Source organism: Hippocampus bargibanti, linkage group LG06, assembly GCF_051943395.1.
Source record: "Hippocampus bargibanti isolate YZ-2025 linkage group LG06, ASM5194339v1, whole genome shotgun sequence".
In the NCBI taxonomy this organism is placed as follows: domain Eukaryota; kingdom Metazoa; phylum Chordata; class Actinopteri; order Syngnathiformes; family Syngnathidae; genus Hippocampus; species Hippocampus bargibanti.
The window spans coordinates 11,597,466-11,617,935 of NC_142739.1; the positions used below are offsets into that span (position 1 = coordinate 11,597,466).

A 20,470-nucleotide genomic window follows, 5' to 3' on the forward strand; every position below is an offset into this window, starting at 1 on the left:
CGAAGTTTTCAGACCAAACAAAGTACCCAAAATGCATTGTGTGTCGCTTTCTCGGTCAGGGACGTTCCAGACGTGACGTCACGGCATGCATTGTCATCAACTCGAAAACAAGACTTCTTGAATATTCAGCGCGAGTCTTAAAACGTAAAATATAGCTATATGCAGTGGAATCTTTGTAAAATATGCTCAGTAGAAGTCATTCGAAGTGATTTTACAAATTATGGACACAACTTGTCCAGAGGCGTCGGTTGTCCTTTAAAGGGTGATATCTGAGCAATGGAGTGAGTTCAAAGGAAGTCAAACAATTTCTTTACAAAGTGAAGAAAAATAGACATGACATATTGTAAAGAAAATGTTTGCTGCCAACTTTGGGAGAGACATCCTTCTGCTGGTACGCAATTTAGAAAAGGCCACCTTTAAATTAGCTGACTTAAAGAACCACCTCAGATTCAAACTTAGATGTAGACAGAGCCAGTTAATTCCTAAATGCTTGAAGCAAGCACCCCTGGAACCCGGATACTTAGCCGATAAAATGCAACAAAATTATACTAGGAAAATACTAAATTCGTGAATTAGGAGACTTAACATAGAGATAAAAAACAAACAGTCAGAAATAGAAACTTATTATCAGCGATTACAAACTAAACTTACCCACAAAATCTATCAGGAAGTGTGTGAATTTACTAAATCCGGTTATATGAGGCACCAGAGCAAAACCAAAGAGACAAAAGGGTAAATTTCAAAAATTACTTTTACTGAAACAATCTCCGCTACTGGTAAACATGCGAAAAATTAGGAATGAACAGATTTCAAGGGAGAATTGGATCAAAAATTTGTCAGACAGAGATCTCTCAGAGACAGATAAGGCGATACTAACCAAAGGTTTAAATTTCTCAGTGACACCTAAAACTATACCTACAATAGATTACATCACAGCGACTGAATCGGCTATTAAAAATAATAAACTTTCGTATGCAGAGGCAGATGATCTACGCATTAAAATATCAGCCCTTCTCAGTAGTGCCAAACTTCCTCCGTCCAACATAACATTAGAAGAGAGAAAGGCGTAAACTACTCTACAAAAAGACAAAAATATTACTATTTTGCCAGCAGACAAGGGCAGATGCACAGTGCTTCTCAACACATTGGATTATGAAGACAAAATAAATAGGTTAATCAGTGATTCTCACACTAATGAGCAACTAAAAAGGGACACCTTCCAATAGATACAAGAAATAAATGATAGACTGTCTCCAAAAGTTAGAGAAAGGAAAACATATAGACAATCAGATGTATGTTAGATTATACCCGGGAGAGGCCACGCCATGTATCTATGGCCTGGCAAAAATACATAAAGAAGGGTTCCCCCTCAGACCCATTGTTTGTAGCATTGACTCCTCTACATACAATGTAGCCAAATATTTAAAAACTATCTTAGCTCCGTTGGTTGGTAACGCAGAGTATCACGTAGAGTGAACACTACATGGTTTGTAGAGAGTATCAAAGGCCTCATATTGGAACCTGAGGAAACATTGGCGTCTTACGATGTGACTTCTCTCTTTACATCTGTCTCAACCCCAGCAGCAGTCTCAGTGGTGAGGACGAGACTGCTGGCGACTGTACGACTGCTTACACAGACGTCCCTTTTAAAGTACACTGAATCATCATAAAGACCACGTCAAGTAAATTCAGAGATTTGTTTCTAAATACAAATCACACCTGTTCGAAGATAATTGTTGAAAACAAGCAGATAGATGCAATATTTGATTCACAGGTGACAATTGAGCAAGGCCCACATTTGATGGAAAAACAATAAACAAAGGCTTGTTTTTTCATGATCTCTGATTTTTTTTCTTTCGAATATTTTTTTTCATCATTAAAATGTAGTGGGGCTGTTTACACTGCTCTGCGGTGTCAAATTTAAGGCATTATTTTCCGTTGTAACTTTTAAGTAAAAGAATCTCAAGGATGTACATTTGGGAGGAAATGTAGGGGCGGGGTGGGTCTCTGAAGCTGCGCAAATGAAATTGTAATGAAGTTGGGATGTTGTGTTAAATCCATAAGCATAAGCGACATCCCAATTACACCTTATACACAAGGACGATGTCTGGGTGGTTTTTTTTCTAGCCTTTAGCCTCTTGATTTGATGGCAGTGTAGAAAAACATGATTGACACCCCCCCACTCCCAAAGCAACATGGCCAACCTAAACTACAGTGAGACCTCAACTTACGAACACCTTATATTACGAACCTTTCATCTTACGAACATCAAATTTATGAAAATTAAACCTTATAATAAGCACTATTTTCATAATACACACCCACCACAGCTGGTCCATCAAGCACACGACCTTCAGATCTGGCGGAGTGATCTTCGGCGGAAGCACACGACCGAACAGTGCTCCAGCCGGCGCTACTTTCCACACCCCCTCTCATTGAATGCACACGCCGATCGCATACTTGGAGCTTTTTGCTGATAATTTTACTATGATGGGACCAAAAAAAAACCACCACAGGCTCATGTTCAGCTTTAGAAGACACAAAATAAAATCATCGTCGCTGAAAAGAAGGAGATAATTGAAAACCACGAACGAGGTGTGGGTTTGTGTTATTTAGTGGCCGAGCACGGCTATGCTAAGTCAACCATTGCTACCATTCTCCGGAACAGAAATGCTATCAAAGGTGCGTCTGTTGCAAAAGGTGTTTCCGTGCACTCAAAGCGACAGTCTCGGGTAATTGAAGAAGTTGAAAAACCTCTGTTTATATGGATTAACGAAAAGCAGCTATCCGGCGACAGCGTGAGTAAAGCTATTTTATGCGAGAAAGCACGGCTAATTCACGCCGTAATTAAGGCAATGTTGGCAAAGTGGAATGATGTGCAGGCTTTTACCGAACAGTTCCATTCAGAAAAGACTGTGGCTATGACAATCATCAACATGATGAACAACAATGTGATGCCTCAGCTTCGTAAGACCTTACAAGTCAGAAAGCAATAGGTGTCAATTAAGACGTTTTTAATCAGCAAAAATGATGAGGAGTCTCCAAAGAGCCACACCAGAGGTTAAGTTACCAACAGTCCTTATGGAAGGTGACTCTCCTTCCATAAGCCATCAACGACCATCAAAAAGGTAAATAAAATTTTATTTTACAGCACAGTTTATTTCTTTAATTACAGTCCTCATGTAATGTGCCTCTTTCCAAACAGCAATTCCCTTTGACCTTCGACCTCCAACGCCATTCCATCAAGCCATCAATAACCATCACAAATGTAAATAAAGTGACTTTATGATAAAATGCAGTGTATTTCTCTCATTACAATACAATAGCACATTTATTATACATAGAATAAGGTATGTTGTGTGTAGTTTTGAGGCTTATTTAGTTGAAAAGTATATTTTATGGAAACCCGGGAACGGATTATTTCCATTTTAATGGTTTCCTATGGGATTTTTTTTTGAGATCCACACTTTTCACCTTACACACTATGTGTGGGAACCAATTAAGTTCGTAAGTTGAGGTCTCACTGTATGTCAAAGTTTAATCATCTCCATGCCATGCTGACTCAAAGCTGTTTGAAATGCAAAAGAAGGTCTGACATAGTAATGGCGGGATATTGCTTTAATAAGAGGTATTATTATTAGTCACATACAATTTTTGAAATTTGTGAAATACTTAATTTTCTGTATTTATGTGTTTTTCTGCCATAATATTCAAAATTAAAAGTTCAGAAATGTTTTATTTTTGTGTACGGTGAACTTGGCTGTCTGCTCACCCATTCCATGTTTTGTTCATTGGTTTGTCTATCCTCAGAATCAGAATCATCTTTATTGCCAAGTATGTAGAACACACAAGGAATTTGTTTCCGGTAGAACACGCTGCACTAGTATCGTCGTCAAAAAAACTGCTAAGTTCCATTTTGGCTACTGTTGAAAGAGTTCAAAGAGTTCAAAGAGTTAATGGCTTGGGGGAAGAAGCTGTTTAGCTTCCATTCACTTTCTGATTCGCTTATCTTCACAAGGGTTGCTGGCGTAATGGAGCCTCTCCCGGCTTGGCAGTAGGTTAGGGACAGCCTGAAATGGTTGCCAGCCAATCGCATGGCAGACAGAGACGAACAACCATCCACGCTCACACTCCAGGGACAATTTTGAGTGTTCAATCATCCTGCCATGCATGTTTCAGGAAAGCGAGAGGAAAACAGAGTAACTGGAGAAAACCCACGATGGCTGGAAACAAATTCAGGGTGTCCCCCACCTCATGCCCAATGACAGCTAGGATAGGCTTCAGCACCACCCACAACACTCATGAGGATGAAGCGGACTGGATGATGAATGTATTGATTTTTCACATTATCTATTCATTTGAAAGGCAAAGTGGTGTTCTCACTCACTGTTTATATCTTCACTCCCTTGCTATTCAAATCGTGTTCCACAAATTCCGTTTCCAGCACTGCTTGCTCGTCTTTTGTGTGGCGAGCGGACTTTTTAAACACGTACACCTTCTTTTCACCTGCTCGCATTTACTAAATACTGTAGATCTTTCGTATCTAGGAGACTCCCAATGTAATCTCGCAAAGCACAAGACATGAAAGCCTACCAATTTATATGAAGGTCAGGGTTCGCACATAAAAAAAAGCAAATCCGAATGAAAATGCATGCTAAGCTAAAGCTAAAACGCGATAAGTATGATCCATTCTAGCCACTTAGCTAATTAAGATAGCTATGCTAATATATGAATACTTAAGTCGACACCTGATATGGTTTAGCGAGCGTTAAAAAAGACACCAAGTTCATGCAAGGCTCGTATACTTGCTGGGAAGGTGCACCAGCGAGGTCTAAGCGAAGGGAGGTGGCTGACCACGCTCCGGAGAGAGGCCACAAAAACAACGGATATTCGAGAGCAATTTTCCGCGGTCTTCTCTCCGGACCTTTTTTTGAACCTTTTTAAGACTCACTCTGTCACAGAAGCGCGGTGTCTTCATGCATTAGAAGTGGGCACAAAAATATAGCGAATAACCACTGCGTGGATCCAGCTGCATCAGTCCGCGCAGATGTACGAGGTCTCGGAGAGCCGCTTCAACCTCGAACAAATATGATGATTTGCCAAGAGGAAGAGGAGGAGGAAGAGGAGGAGGAAGAGGAGGGGGGGAACCAAGAGGAAGGTGACGTCCAGCTGCGGGAGAGAGGGACGACGACGCATGCGCAGTAGACACTCCTGCAGTGAAAACGCCTGCGCCTGTGGAAATCTTGGTCACGTGAACCCAGAGCCTGCCCCCAAACCACAAAGCACTGCACTGAGGAACCCATGAAGAGGACTCACTGGACTGCAATGGTCGTACCCGACCAGGGACTGCATTGGAATATTGTGTGCCAAAAGCAACCATTTCATTTAATCACAATCAGATGTGGGCAACACTTGAGGTATACCCACCCCATAATTCTGAGGTTTTATTGTATAACGTGGCTTAGGTTTGTCCATGTCGAGTATTCATCTCCCCCCTTCCCCATGCATGCCACCTCACTCCCCACCCCCACATCTACCGAGTCCGCCTTTTATATTCCATGACATGCATGTTGGGGGAATCAAAGACTACTAAATTGTTCACTGGTGTGAAAGTGTGTGCAAAATGGATATTTGTCAAAATATGCTCGGTGCCTGGCCTGTGATGGACCGTGAAAAACTACTATCTATCATGAAGAGATAGATCTTATTCCATCTGACTTTGGAGTAAAGGCAGACTACTTCTTGGACTGGTCAGTCGCAGGATACATACTGCATAAAGACGGACAAACAGTCACACTCACATTGTTATTGAATGTGAACAGAACAGGCACCACCAGAGAATAAGCCAGGCCAATTCTTACAAAAATATCCGGTTTCCACCCATACAGTTTTCTGGATGGAAATAGCCACTATCGCACTGCTGGGCAGAGGGAGCCTTAGTCAGGGTGATGAACAAGAACCCCAACAGTCACTGTGTCAGAGCCACAACAGTCCTCTGAGGTCAGAGTAAAAAAACCTTCCAGAGAGACAATCATCTCTGGACCTATCAGGTCTGTGTGGTACAGTGGTCAGATGGAAGCCACTTCTTAGTCAATGGCACATGGCAGCCCACTAGAAGTTGGTCAAATGGCACCTGTTCTCAGACAAAACACATACTTTTTTTATGGAAGGCGTCATGTCTGGCAGAAACCCAGCACCCCTCATCATCTGAACAATATCACCCCAAGAGTGAAGCATGGTGGTGGGATAATTTTCAGCAGTCAAAACTGGGAGACGAGTCAAGAAAGTTGAAGCGAGCAGTGTACAGATACACCCAACCTGAAAATGTGCTCCACAGTACCCAGGACCGAAGACTGGTGCAAAAGTCTACCTTCCAACAATAGGATGACTGCAAGCACACAGTCAAGGCAACAAAAGACTGTCTTCAGGACATGCAGATTCAATACAATACCAAAAACAGAGTCTGGTGAGTAGTATTGTCATGTTTCTGACAAGCAGAATTTGGTGAAGTAAAATGGGATTCCAACCATCCATTTTCTATAACGATCCACCCTGTTTCGAGCCATGGGGATCTGGAGACAATTCCAGGTGATGTCAGGCAAAAGGCAGACTGGGCTGGCTTGTGAGTCAATCACAGGGTACATTGTGACAAATTGAACATACGCTGCTTGCACAGAACTCAGGACATTACCAAAAAAGGAGTCCAAGATGGCGGCCGAGTAGGCAGCCGTCAGCAAGTGCTCTGATGAGCCTTGATTTTTTTGTTGTTTTTGTCTTGTTTTTGTGTTTTCTTTTGTCACTTTGTGTTGTTGTGCGTCGTGTGGAACGGATACGGATTGTTTTTCAGCATTTTTGACCATGACATTCATCAAGGAGGAGACTGTGCTGAGCGGTTGCGCCTTTTCGGCAGCATGGATATGCCAGTACTGTTGTTGAATGGGAGGAATGTCGGTGCCATTCGACTGTCATCGCTGGACACCAAAGGGGCCATTGTGCTTTTTTGCGCCTGTAATGGGCAGCATCTTCACAGCCCCGCTTTGTTCAGTGGAAGGTCGGCTGTTGGACAGTCTGCGGCTGGATGGATAAATGGCTTGAGGAGCCCGCGATAAGAAGGAAGGAGCGTCAGCGCAGAGCGCTGATGCGTATATGGAACTGTCGCGGGATGGAATTGAAGCTGATTTATGGGGGACAGGAGATGTGAGACGATCTCTTTTCGTCAATGGATGCTACAGCTGCGTGTTTGCTTTCAACATTTAGCTTGTAGTCGACGTGCACATTCCACCATGATGTCCCTGATCCACTGGTGAAGACACTTTGATCCTCTCCTCTTTCATCTGGAACTGCTTTATGTAACAAAGAGGGTACAGAAAGTGCTTAAGAATGAATGTCTCTCTGTGTCTTTGTGTTGTCATGTTATTTGTTATTTAGTTTTTTTTTTGTTCTTTTGACTTCAAGACGGCACCGCGAGAGTGGCTGCCTTTCCAGCAGCTCCTGTGTTTTGCTTTTCTACTTTCATTTCTTTCATAACTTTGCTGCATTGAAATGTAAATTTCTCCACTGCGAGACTAATAAAGGCAAATCCAATCCAATCCAATCCATGTCATCATCTCCATTCCATCTAAGTGTACCTGTTCTCAATGCCACCAAGTCTTTACTCGTTCCAATTAGAATTGAATCAGATTTATGTGGGACAGGAGATGTGAGACAATCTCTGCGTGTTTGCTTTCAACATTTAGCTTGTAGTCGACGTGCACGTTCCACCATGATGTCCCTGATTCACTGGTGGAAAGACGCTTTGATCCTCTCCTCTTTTATCTAGAACTGCTTCATGTAACAAAGAGGGTACAGAAAGTGCACGAGAAGGAATGACTCTGTCTTTATGTTGGATTGGATTGGATTTGCCTTTATTAGTCTCGCAGTGGAGAAATTTACATTTCACAGCAGCAAAGTTATGAAAGAAATGAAAGTAGAAAAAAGTAGTAGTAGTATGTTGTCATATTGTCTTTGTGTTGTCATATTATTTTAGTTTTGTTGTTTTGACTTCAAGACAGAGCCGCGAGAGTGGCTGCCTTTCCAGCAGCTCATGTATTTTGTTTTTCTACTTTTATTCCTTCCATCACTTTACTGCTGTGAAATGTAAATTTCTCCAATGTGAGACTAATAAAGGCAAATCCAATCCAATCCAACTAGATCACATCGAAGAGAATGCAAAATTGCATATATCCTCAAATTCCACTCCCATGTCACCCGCTAGTTTGGATTCACCCAATTTTCATGAGAGCAACACAAATGAAACATGCCACTGACAGATATTTGACTGCCCATGTCTAGTATTATAACATTAAACAACTGCGTCCTCTAAATGGGGATGAATGTCCTTGCTCGGCTGCAGATTTGGGTTTTAACTTGAAAAATAACACTACTATTAGGTGGAGGCGAAACAACATTGAGGAACAAGAGTGGTCGCTAGAGGTTGGAAAACAAATAATTGTGAAGCTAAGGCTCCAAAGAGACAAAGGCAATTTGGCTGTTTTTGTCCCAGTTTTTCCCCTTCCCGACCAGGGACTTCAAACATTGACTATCACGACTTCTAAGATTGTCCCAATTATCATATTCCTCAGCACTCTCCTGGAGTCACAACAATGTGCGTAATTTCCGGTAAGAAATTTTACACTACAAATGTTGCTATTTGTTACAGTGGGTTTAATTTCATGTAATGATTTATTAGGACTTTTTTTCCCCAAGCCTATTTCTAAGCGATCAGAAGCCCCTTTGCATTGAAAAATGATTTTAACCTCATTGTCGCCAAATGAGTGGTTGCTAGCTTTTAGGGGCAAATGTACTGCCGATTGAGGCCCACTTGTATTATCCCTGCAATGTTGATAACATCTTAGCGAAAGAACATAGATGGTTTGAAAGGGGGGTAAAAGAAGCGATTCTTATAAAACAACAAAATCCTTCATTAAACCGGTCTGGTGGGGTGAGGTTCAATTTGGATCGTTCATACAATAGCCTGCTTTGGCAAAACAGGTTAGGCAACATTCGTAATGCTGATGAGGTGATACCGGTGGGAGTGGGGCAAATAGGCCAGTCGTTAGTCAGGAATGTAGGAACACTCAGTGGGGCCCCAGGGAGTGGTCCTCTGCTCCCCCCAACCTGAGAGTAGGGACCTATCATAGCTGTGTCCGGCGCCGCCATGTCTAGACATTATGGATATATAAATAGGGCCGATACGACCAGTCAGACTTTAGTTTGCTGACGAAGCCTCTTGGATAGGAGGCGAAACGTCCGAAACCTTCAAATTTGTACAGATGACGGCTGAAGAAACCTTCCCATCGATGTCTCAGAATGGTTATTTGAAATGACTCTCCTAGTTTTAACTTTGTGGACAAAGATCACAGTGAAACACTCGAATTGGATTTGGTGCTAATCGGATTTGGTATTAATCAATCTCTAAAATTGTTAGAAGGGTTGCTACATTATGGATTTTGAGGATATTAAGCGTTTTTATCAGTTAAATGTAATAAGAGCCTACGGCAAGGAAGACATGCTATTCAATTTCAAATTGTTGAAGTCAGTCATTATATTTTGAAGTGGTTGAAGTTCACCAAAGTAGAGATGTTCACATCAACTCTAAAGATTGATCGCAGTTTGACATCGAGCAACGTCTTTACCTGACGCGTTCCAGTCATGTGGTAATTTTTTTTTAGCTTTGTTTTCATGTCATCATTCTAATCCACTCAATTAGTGGGATGCAGGATTGAAATGTTTTCCCTTATTAGATGCAACAACTGGAGTTCCCACATTTTTTTTCAATTTTGACCAGCTTTTTTGGGTATCCCAAGGCATGGGCCATTCCTCGGGGCCTCCTCAGGGTGAAGACGCCCCCATACACATCACAAGAATTATCCAAGAGCCACCTCATCTGGCTCCTCTTGAAGTGGAGGTGGTTTGTCTCTACTGTGCGCTCCAGACTTCATACAATCTCTCTAAGGAAGAGCCCGGATACCCTGCAAAACAAGTGGTTTTGGCCATTTGTATCTTGTCCTTTCAGTTTCCAATGCACAGCGAGTGACCAGCTGAACAGCTACTTGCCCACACTACTGTGATTGGGTAAAAATGACCCCCAGTATCAAATTCGTAATCACACTGTGCACAGACATTCCACTACACATCAGCGTCCAGATTTTACAAACGAGTTCATGACTCTAGAGACGAGGAAAAGTACTGCATTTCATGAGGAAGCAGCTTTTTAGTCAACACACAAACGGTAAAAATTGACCTTTAACATATTGTAGGAGTTAAATGAAGCAAAAATTCCCAGAACAAATCCACATTATTTTTGGTGGATTTGGTAAATAAAAGTCATTAAATTGTGTTCAGGCCAGATACTTTAATTTACATGGGCAATGGATGTACAGGTTCCCTCAATTGCAAACAAATATTAACTAAAATGACAAAAGTATCTACAAAAACAAAACTAGGCATACAAGCACATAGTCACCAAGAGAATGGACTAAAAACTTTCAATGCCTTGAAAATGAAGGTTTTAAAACTTCAAAATGTTTAACCCTTTTTTTTAAACAATATACAATTTTACAGTTCAAAATGACAGACTGTGTACATACAGTACAATAACTAATTGCATCGAGAACATTTGTTCAATGTAATCATTCCAAAGTGCAATTGTGGAATTTATATTTACAAGGTTTACATGGAAATATAAGTATACTTGTTTACAAATTCAAGAGGAACTGTGACCCAATCAGACACTGTCTGATACATTTCTGAAGGAGTATTGAGATGTTGTACATTGGCCATTATTTTGAAACTGAAGTATGTGTGTGTTGATGCTCCTCCAACAGGTGAGGGAAAGCAAAGGCCTTGTCACATTCGGTGCATTCATAAACTATTTGGCCAACGTGGCTTTCTTGATGTCGCAAAAGCTGAGAAGGGCGTGCAAATGACTTGTAGCACATATCACAGCGGTGCTGTCCAACTTCTTGTTCGGCATGCACTCTCATGTGCAATGACAGATCTTGGGCTGTGTCAAACTTACAAGAGCAACGGGAGCATTTGAGCTTGGTATGTGGTGCTGGTTGAGCTTGTTTCATGTGTACCTCGAGCTCATGTCTTCGAAGAGAATGGCAAAGGGCAAAGGATCTCGGACAATGTTTGCATTTGAAAAGCTTCTCTTTTGAGTGTGCTTTGTTTTGATGGTCCAATAGAAGACTTTTTGAAGAGAACTGCATTGAGCAAGTGCTGCAGTTGTACGATTCCTCTCCTGTGACATCAATCTCTTCCTCCTCCCCACCGTGCCGACGGTCATTTTCTGCCCCAGACTTGGCTGCAGTCACCACAGTTTGTTCCCGTTTGCGGGAACAGAAGTGCTTCTGGAAGGAATCACTTCCCGCAAATCTCTTGTCACACCGCTTGCACGTAAATTCTGAGACAGATTGGTGATGTCTCTTGTCGTTTTTGTCAAGCTCATTTTTGGAACAAAAGGTCCTTTTGTAAGTTGTGCATTTCGGCGCATTTGAGGAATGAACAGGGACATGGGAAATCAAGTCATTGGCCTTAAGAAAAGATTGGCTGCAAATGGGACATGAGTAACCATGAGTATTACTTCCAGGTGCATTTTCATGGGTCTTCAGATGGCTGAGGAAATGGTCAAGGGAAGAACTGGTGGTATTACAGCGATTACACAAATATTCACAACGAGACGTTGACTCTCGATGGGTCACCCTGTGCTGGTTCAGATCGGACAAGTGAAGAAACGTTTGATCGCAATCAGAACAGGAATATGTCCGGTCGTCGGGTACCTGGGAACTACGACCCGAGAGCTCTTCTGGGACTTTGAAGCGCTCATTATTACCAGAATGGTGTTTCTGGGTTTTTGCAAGGCAACTTTGAGAGGCAGAAGATGACTTTTCAGGGAATGATGCAGTGCTTGCAATTGAAACAGCATGTACTTTTCTGTGCTCAGCCCTACTAGACTTAGAAGGGAACACTCGATTGCATATGTCACATGGAAAGTTTTCTTCTCGGTGTGTAGAAATGTGTTCTGCTAACTGGGAGGCTCTTGAGAAGCTCAGCTGACATCTGGAGCAACGGTGTGGACGATTCTTGCCATGGCTATGTTTGTGTTTTCGCAGGGCAAAGAGGGACACAAACCCTCTCCCGCATACCTGACACTGTAACTCAGACGTGTGCATACGTTTGTGCTGTTCCAATTGAGAGGCTTGGAAAAAACATTTGCCACATTGCGCACATTCATGAGGTTTTTCCCCAAGATGACATTTTTGGTGATCCTCCAGGTTTTCTGAGGTTGGGAATGTCTTTCCACATACATGGCAAGGGAAGTAAGGTGCAGAGTCAGAGTCGCTGTCCTCACTACTACTTCCATCCCCAATGCTTTCATTAGACACAATAGGTTCTTGCTTAAGACTGCTTTCAGGATTCTTTTGCTCTTTTGCGTACTGTTTTCCACAGTCGGTTTGGGGAGACTTTTTGGTAGCATTGGCATTTGGTGGCTTTTTATGCAAACTAGAAGCCAACGGTTGGTCAGGATGCTGTTCATTATAATGATAGCAAAGCGATTTATTGGACCAAAACCTGTGAGTACACAGTTTACAAGCAAATGGTCTGTTTGGGTCATGGTACGATTTGTGGACTTTCAAATCTGATGATGTGTAAAATGACTCACGACACAATGGGCAATAGAAATTCTTAATTAAACAATGTATTTTCATGTGTTTTTCAAGATCTTTGGCAGTGGCGCAAGTATGCTGGCACCTTGGACAGGAAACGCGTTTAGTCGCTTGCTCCTGTCTCCCGTGTTCTTCAAGGTGACTGATCAACATCAAGCCATCGGTGAAGCTTAAGTCACACTCCGAACATTGGTACTGAACCACTTTAGCTTTGTTTGGACTGAGTTGCATTCGATCTTCATCTGAATCTTGGAGAGAATCCATTAAATCACCTTTGCATGATAACTTTCTCTGTAAAACTCCAATGTCTGTCTGTGCCTCGTTGAACATGAGAATTGAATCGGGAAGTATCAGATTAGAGTCTGGTTTTGGCGGGGATCCCAACTTGTGATCGGTATCTTTTGGGGCGAAATAAACAAACCTGCATTTCCTGTTGTGGTTGCGCAGTAGACTTTTATTCCAAAAACCTTTCTTGCATGTTTTGCATTTGTAAGGGCTCTCTTTTAAATGCACACGAGAATGACCCTTTAGTCCAGCCTTGTTTTCAAAAGACATATTGCAGACAGGGCAAACTAGTGATTCAGAAACATCACCAACGAGTTCAGTATCTAGTTTACACGTCAAATTTGTACCTTCGGAGGGGTGTTTGTCAAGCTGATCACCTTTCATGGCTGGAAGTTTTGAAAGATGATGTTGAAGGGGAGCGGTTGACCCAGGTGGATCACTCGTTTCCAATTTGTGTGCATTTAAAAAATGTTCCTGAAGCTGTGAGAATAAAGAAAACCGTAAAGAACAGTATGCACACGAAAATCCTTTTGTTGGACTTTGAGAAGTTTCTTCCCACTTTGTCGATTGGCACGACTTTGAAATACAAGTTGTCTGATGAGCTTTTATTTCTTTTTGTGGGAATGCTACACCGCATGTTTTACAAAGTTTGACGGTGCACTTTCGGCGATGACGTTTTAAGTAGTCATTCCTGATGAATCGCAGGCCACAATCGCACACAAATGGTTTGTCGCCTGTGTGCAAACGGATGTGGCTCTGTAACTGATGAATCCTTTCAAAAGAAAAGGGGCAGTAACTGCAGGGATACTTGTACTTTTCGCGAGAATGGTGCTTGAGCTTGGGCGGAAAAGTTTCTTCACAGAGTGAGTGGTGAACATTTTCTGTTGGTGGACAATTTGGTCGTGGAGTAGAATCGTGATTTTTGGATACTTTTCTGCATTTTTTATACTTCATGTGGTAATTCAGAGATTTTTGAAGAGGAAACCCTGAATCACAACGTGGGCACCTGAACAATTTGACACTATGCTGCAATGCGACATGGCAAGACAGCCCAGACTGAGTTGAGAAGCTCTTGGAACAAACCTTGCAGTCAAATCCCTCCTGGCGTTTCACTGGTTCACTGGCAATCCTGTTTTGCCAGCCCTTGCCAACATCATCCAAACTGATTTTGGGAATGCAGATTTTCAACTGCAATCTTGTTCCTTTGCAATGATCATGGTGCACTTTAAGATAGTCATACCTTGAAAAACAACTTCCACAGGTTTTGCAGCGGTACGGATTCACTTCATTATGAGTCAAAATATGACGTCTTAGGCTTCGTGGCTTCACAAATGTCTTTGTGCAGAATTTGCATTTGAATTCATCTCCAGCTTTTTCTAGGCATAGCTGCGTTTCCTCCATACCAGTCGGGATGTTTGTCGTCTCTAGTGAAGTCTCACAATTCATGTTGAAATCCTCTTCCTTGGAAACATTACAGTGTTCTTTAGGCTGTACCAGCAATGCGCTGGATGTAAAGCTTTCACCACAATGCATAGATACATTGGGTTGTACAGCAGCATGTGAAACGCTGTGCTTTAAAAGTAATGACCTGAACCTGAAGCTTTCTGTACAGTGAGGACACTTAAATGGATGCATCTTCGATGGACTGGATGTAGCGGAACTTTCACTCAGAGTCTGGGTTTCCTGTGGAATGTTTTGATGGGGTTGTGACATCTGTCCACACATGCTCTGATGATGACCAATGTAATTCGGACCAAAGTACATCCCACAACTGGTGCAGACTCGCAAAGAATTTAACTTGTGGCCGTTGTAGTGAGCGAGCAGGCGCGTTTTTTTTGAAAATGTTCGGGGACAAACGGAACACTTATGGAGCATGAGTTTGGAATCCTCTTGTTTTTGGGTCATCACACACCATTTCATGTGATTTTCCAGACGTGATTTGTGATGGAAACATTTTCCACACCAAATACAGGAATATTGTTTCACTCTCGTATGCTTGTACATGTGAAGTAGCAAAGGACGACGGGTTTTGAACTTTTCATTGCAATATGGACATTGACATGAAGATGAGTGTGTAAGACTGTGTTTCGTTAGTAAGCGGGCATCAGGAAATACCTCTTTACAAAGGGAACACTGTAGCGCCTCTTGGTAAACTGGCTCTTGTTCCGATTTCATGGCCATCAATGCTTTCCCACCCAAAAGAGATGCCTTTCCTTCCCTTTGATGTGATTTTAGATGATAAAGGAGCTCTGTAGAATTCCAAAATTGCCTTTGACAGTTTGGGCATGGAAAAGGTTTCCCTTCATGATACAATTTCACGTGGTGGACAAGATTTCTGGCATTTGGATGAATCTTCCTGCAGAGTGTGCACTGGACATTCTGATGGACAACTTTGTGATTTATAAGGTGGACTCTCTTCTTGAACCCTCTTCCACATTTGAGACAGCGGAATGGCCTTTCACCTTTGTGACACCGCTCGTGTTTCTTCAATGATTGTTCTGTGTCACAGTTTTTTTCACAATACCAACAACTCAGGGAAACATTAATATCCTCATCTGATTTCCCGACAATGTTTTGAGTCTCTTCAGGCTTTGTCTTTCTTAAAGGTGCCACTTTTGAGTTGCTCGACAAAACTGAAGTCTCATATTTGATCATTTTGCCTGCAATTTTAAACTCATGTCTCTTCATGTGTTTGTTGCGTCCTGACAGTTGGTGGAAAACTGCTGGGCAGACACCACATTTGTAGGACTGTTTTGTTTCAGAATCTGTCAAAATGGATTGTCTCTGGTTGTTTTCTATGTCTCCTTTTTCCCGTGCCACTGTCAACTCTTTGTCATCAACACTTTGCTCCGATTGTACTGCCTCGTTTAATTGATGAATAGTTTTTCTGAAGCAGGTTTTGTGAATATGTCTGGATCTATTTTTTTGCTGCGTAAACATAGAAGGACACAGTGGACATTTGAATTTGTCACCAACCTTCCCCTTGCTACGATAGATGGCCTCTCTGACACAATCACGTAAATGTTTGATTCTGTTAAATGCGTGCCTAAAAACTCGTGGACAGAGCAGACATTCATATTTTGGCAGAATCTTGTGTTCAGTATTTTCATTTTTCTCAAAATACATCTTCCAAGGCCCTTTTTTTATTATTTTGTTTATTTTCATGGAATTAGGATTTTGCCAAACGCCTGGAGAATTTCCTTTATGTATGTTATAGGTATGCCTCTTGAGTTTCTTTGTCGTTGAGTATTTCCTGCCACAATAGATACATACATTAGCTGTGCATATGTCAAACAAATTAACATAAGATTGAGGCAGAGATTGGAGCAGCGTCATGTCAGTGTCAACTTTTTGAGGTGGTGATGGTTGGGTAGTAGTTTCCCGAATACCTAACTTGATAGATTCCCGGTTGTTCGATTTTACAATGGGAATTTGTGCTCCGGAATTCTTGCATCTCCCAGGGACATTCTTGTGTCTCATTAAGGAATACCTCTGTGCAAAATATAAACCGCATCCATCACATCTACAAGGTGTTTTATGAGTGTGACAACGCATGTGCTTCACATACTGGAACAATTTTGAGAATGTCAAACTGCAAATGCTACAATGATGAGAGTTTCTTTTTTTATGTGAAAAAACAGAAACCTGGTGAGGTTCTTTGGTTTTGCTGCCCACATACTTGTCTCTGCCTGTCTGTCCATTACATATTAGGTATTGAGTTGATGTTTTGCAAAATTCGAAGAATTGGTTTGAATGTTGATGGTGGTGGTGTTCAATTAGATGATCCGCACTGTGGGTTATTTGCTGGCAAACTGCACATTGGTACAAATGACTTGGTGCAGTATCCAATTTATTCATAATTACAACAGGCTGTAGTCGTTTCCTCATTCGTAAAGAGGAGATCAGAGCACTACCTTGTTCTTTTGACTCATCCATGTCATTGGGGATTGGTTGGACAGTACACTTTTCTTCAAGGTTAATTGAGCCAAGGTCGCTGCAGTATTTTTTAACAGGAGGTATCCCATAGTCGTCACTGATCATCAATTTTTCTGGCTCCAAAGTGTCCATCCCTTCCGATAAAACTCTGACGCATTCTTCTTCTGGGGATACTGGACTTTGAAGTGACTTTTTTGAACAAGGAACAGTGCTCTCACCAAAATCCTTATTCTTGTTGGAATAGCACTCATTGCCCAAGTCGCTCTGCTGTGAAGAGGGTTTTAAATAATTGGAAATGCTGTTTTTGTTGTCAAACGCCTCATTAAAAATAGTATCAGCAACCACACTGGTACCATCAGAATCTTTACCCGACATTTGATTCTCCTCTTGGAAACACATATCTTCTCCCTTGACAGAAATATTTACATCGCTACTTGGGCAGGTTTGTGTGAGGAAGTCTGACATCCTATCAACACATGGATTGATATTTCTATTCTCGATATTATCGCTGACCAAATAAGTGCCTGTTCTTAGGGTATTTGGATTTGTTGAGGAATCTGAATCACTGCATGAACTTTGCATTCCACTGGCATCATTCGCTGGAACAGAGCTACAAATATTGTCCAGAAGAGGCAGATTTTTTGAAAACTGCAAACAGGAATCAACGTCTTGGTGTTTGGTCTCCGTCATATTTGTGCATTCCATCAGTTCACAGGTGGTATTATTCGAATCAGACTCAGGAGAACCTATGGTTTGAGGGGTGTCAGACTTCATTTTTATGTTTTGACATTGGAGCTCCGTATTTGATTGCAGGTTATTTATATCCATGCTTTCATCATGAACACTGGAGAATTCAATGTTCATTTGTTTTGGTGGATTTAAATTTTCGTTCCCCAAAGAATCTAATTTATTTTCTTGACTTTGATGGAAGGTACTGCAATCCTCTTGATCTAATGTCATATTTACGTTTTGCTGTCCAAATGCATGCAGGTTGTCATTGACTTCATTCTCCCGAGGACATGATTTATTTGTTTCCTCTGGTCTTTTCTCAAGTCCACCATTTTCTTTCATCTTTGTAATTGGTGTTTTTGTCCATTCAGGCGTTGCAGTCCTTTGCTCTCCCATATGATCCGGGTGAATCTCTATGCTGGTCATGTTTTCATTGTCACCTGCAGAGATGTCTGAATGGTATCCTTCAATTTGATTGTGCTGGACTGCACTGTTATCATTCATATTTGCAACTGATCTTTTTGTACATTTTGGTGTTACAGTCCCGGGATCCTTGATATGATCTGGGTGAATGTCTATACTGGTCATGTTTTCACTGTCACTTACAGAGATGTCTGAATAGTATCCTTCAATTTGATTGTTTTCCACATTTTCCTTTTGTTCTTGACTTTGATCCCCACCTTTACCATTCCGGTCTATAATGGACTCTCTCTCTTCGGTTGGAATCCCTGAGGCGGGCTGATTTTGTAGTGTGTCACAATTGTTTTTTAATAAACCGTTGTTTATTCCTTGAAGAGATGTATTTTCTTCAGCTGTCAATGTTGGTGAACCTGGGTAATTTGCTTTAATCTCATTTGAAATATTTAGATTTTCATGAGGTGTGCAAAGCCATTCTGATGGACTTCGTTTTGAAGTTGAATCAGTTTTAATCTGTCGAGTTGGATGATCGATAAACTCACAAGGCCTTGTTTCATTTACACCTGTGTCCGAGCAACTACTGACATCTGAATAATCTTCAAGAAGCGACGAAGCTAAAAGTTCACAATTTGGTTTAAGTTCTTGCAACTCCGGTGAATAAGACGAAGGCAATGGTCCAGATGAAGGCAATCCATTCATGGCCATGTCTTTAATATCACCATGCCCATCGTCTTCAGATCTTAATGAAGTATCTTTGAACACAAGTTGTTCATCCATTTGCCAAGGTGTTTCTCCAAAGAAGTCTTCGTAAGCACAATCAGAAGTGGGATTTCCAAGACCAGAAGTCGAGTAATAGTTTGAATCAAACGTAGAGTCTGCTCCAGGGGGAGCGTGTGAGGCTGTGGAGTTGGAGAACTCATCCTGTCCCACAAAGCTCTCGATATGTTGGGAAAGACATCCTTCTGGTTCCGATGTCCTCAACATCTTCGGTAGTGATGTGACAGTTTGAAAATATGAATTCCACTCATGAGCCATTGTCTTCGAGGAATCTGGGATGATATGCTTTCTTCCTAAAATTGAAAAGCCCCACATTATAAAAATGGTGTGCAATGACAAGACAACAATAAATTTGATTAATAAAGCCAACCTGTTCTTCAGTGTAGAAAGACTAGGGCTTTTCCCAAAAAGCGTTTCATCTCAAAGAAATTCTGAAAATAAAGAAAAACATTTTAGATAACCCAAAAGAGCCAATATCTATTGCTAGAGCACTGGTTCATACTTATATCATATTTTCAACATTTAGCTTGTAGTCGACGTGCACATTCCACCATGATGTCCCTGATCCACTGGTGGAAAGACGCTTTGATCCTCTCCTCTTTCATCTAGAACTGCTTCATGTCATCACAAAGAGGGTACAGCAAGTCCTGAAGAATGAATGTCTCTCTGTGTCTTTGTTTTGTCATATTGTCTCTACGTTGTCATATTATTTATTTAGTTTTTTTGTTCTTTTGACTTCAAGACGGCGCCCCGAGAGTGGCTGCCTTTCCAGCAGCTCATGTATTTTGTTTTTCTACTTTCATTCCTTTCATCACTTTGCTGCTGTGAAATGTAAATTTCTCCACTGTGAGACTAATAAAGGCAAATCCAATCCAATCCAATCCAATACCCATCGTAGGACACATCTACTAAAGTTGAAGTCTCAAGTTTATGTACACAATAGAACCAAAACATTTGCTTCATTCAATGCGTGCAAGGCACCTTTGACTGGGTGAATGCACTGTACGTACAATAAGTGGAACTCCCGCCTCCTGACAAAAAGTAGGGATATCTCTGTGACAATTACACTGAAATTCTTTATATTACATTTACAAACAAATGAATAACAAACACTAAATATTTTTTTCCTCAAAAAACTTTGAGATGTTCCCGAAAACAACAAACAGTTTGTGATTGGATGCTCAAGAACCTGGGCATGGAAATTCCGTCTAAATATGCAATACCCCCATTGTGGGACGAATAAAGATATTCTGATTCTGATTCTGAATACTTTCACCTTTAGCTGTGGAAGAATATCGCTCATTTTCGGATCACAGTAAAGTCTTACGTACATTGCCAGTTTTCTGACAAATGTTCTGTGCAAGCCAAATTGTACATAAAAAGGGATGCTTGTAACTCAAGGTTCTATTCTTTCCATTTGCTAAATGCCAGGAAAACATTAAATGATCACCCACAGAAAAAATGTTCATTACCTTATTCTCAGTCAGAAATGTAGATGAAGTTGATAAATATCTGGCGCCGTGCCTTTAAGGACTTGGGTCCAACATTTTGGATATCTTTCCACAACCTCCTCACAGATTGAGATCACGGTTGAGGCGACTCCAAAACACCGACCT

General features: G+C 41.4%; 1 protein-coding gene across 8 annotated transcripts in view; it reads right to left on the bottom strand.

The window, feature by feature from the left end:
* znf1035 (zinc finger protein 1035) overlaps positions 1 to 20,470 on the bottom strand; it is a 40,917-nt gene that overhangs the window by 4,502 nt on the left and 15,945 nt on the right. For 3 of the 8 annotated variants that reach the window (XM_088998280.1, XM_088998281.1, XM_088998282.1), the window contains 2 exons: positions 19,225 to 19,285; positions 10,374 to 19,147 (listed from right to left, as the gene is read on the bottom strand). The exons of 2 other annotated variants lie outside the window; for them this stretch is intronic. In XM_088998280.1, coding sequence (XP_088854406.1) covers positions 10,821 to 19,112 — 8,292 coding nt within the window. In that variant the 5' untranslated portion in view covers positions 19,113 to 19,147; positions 19,225 to 19,285 and the 3' untranslated portion in view covers positions 10,374 to 10,820. Of the gene's footprint in view, positions 1 to 4,951; positions 5,263 to 6,580; positions 10,011 to 10,373; positions 19,148 to 19,224; positions 19,286 to 20,470 lie in introns of those variants that run through there. 3 more of the 8 variants (XM_088998287.1, XM_088998286.1, XM_088998285.1) reach the window with 3 other exon arrangements.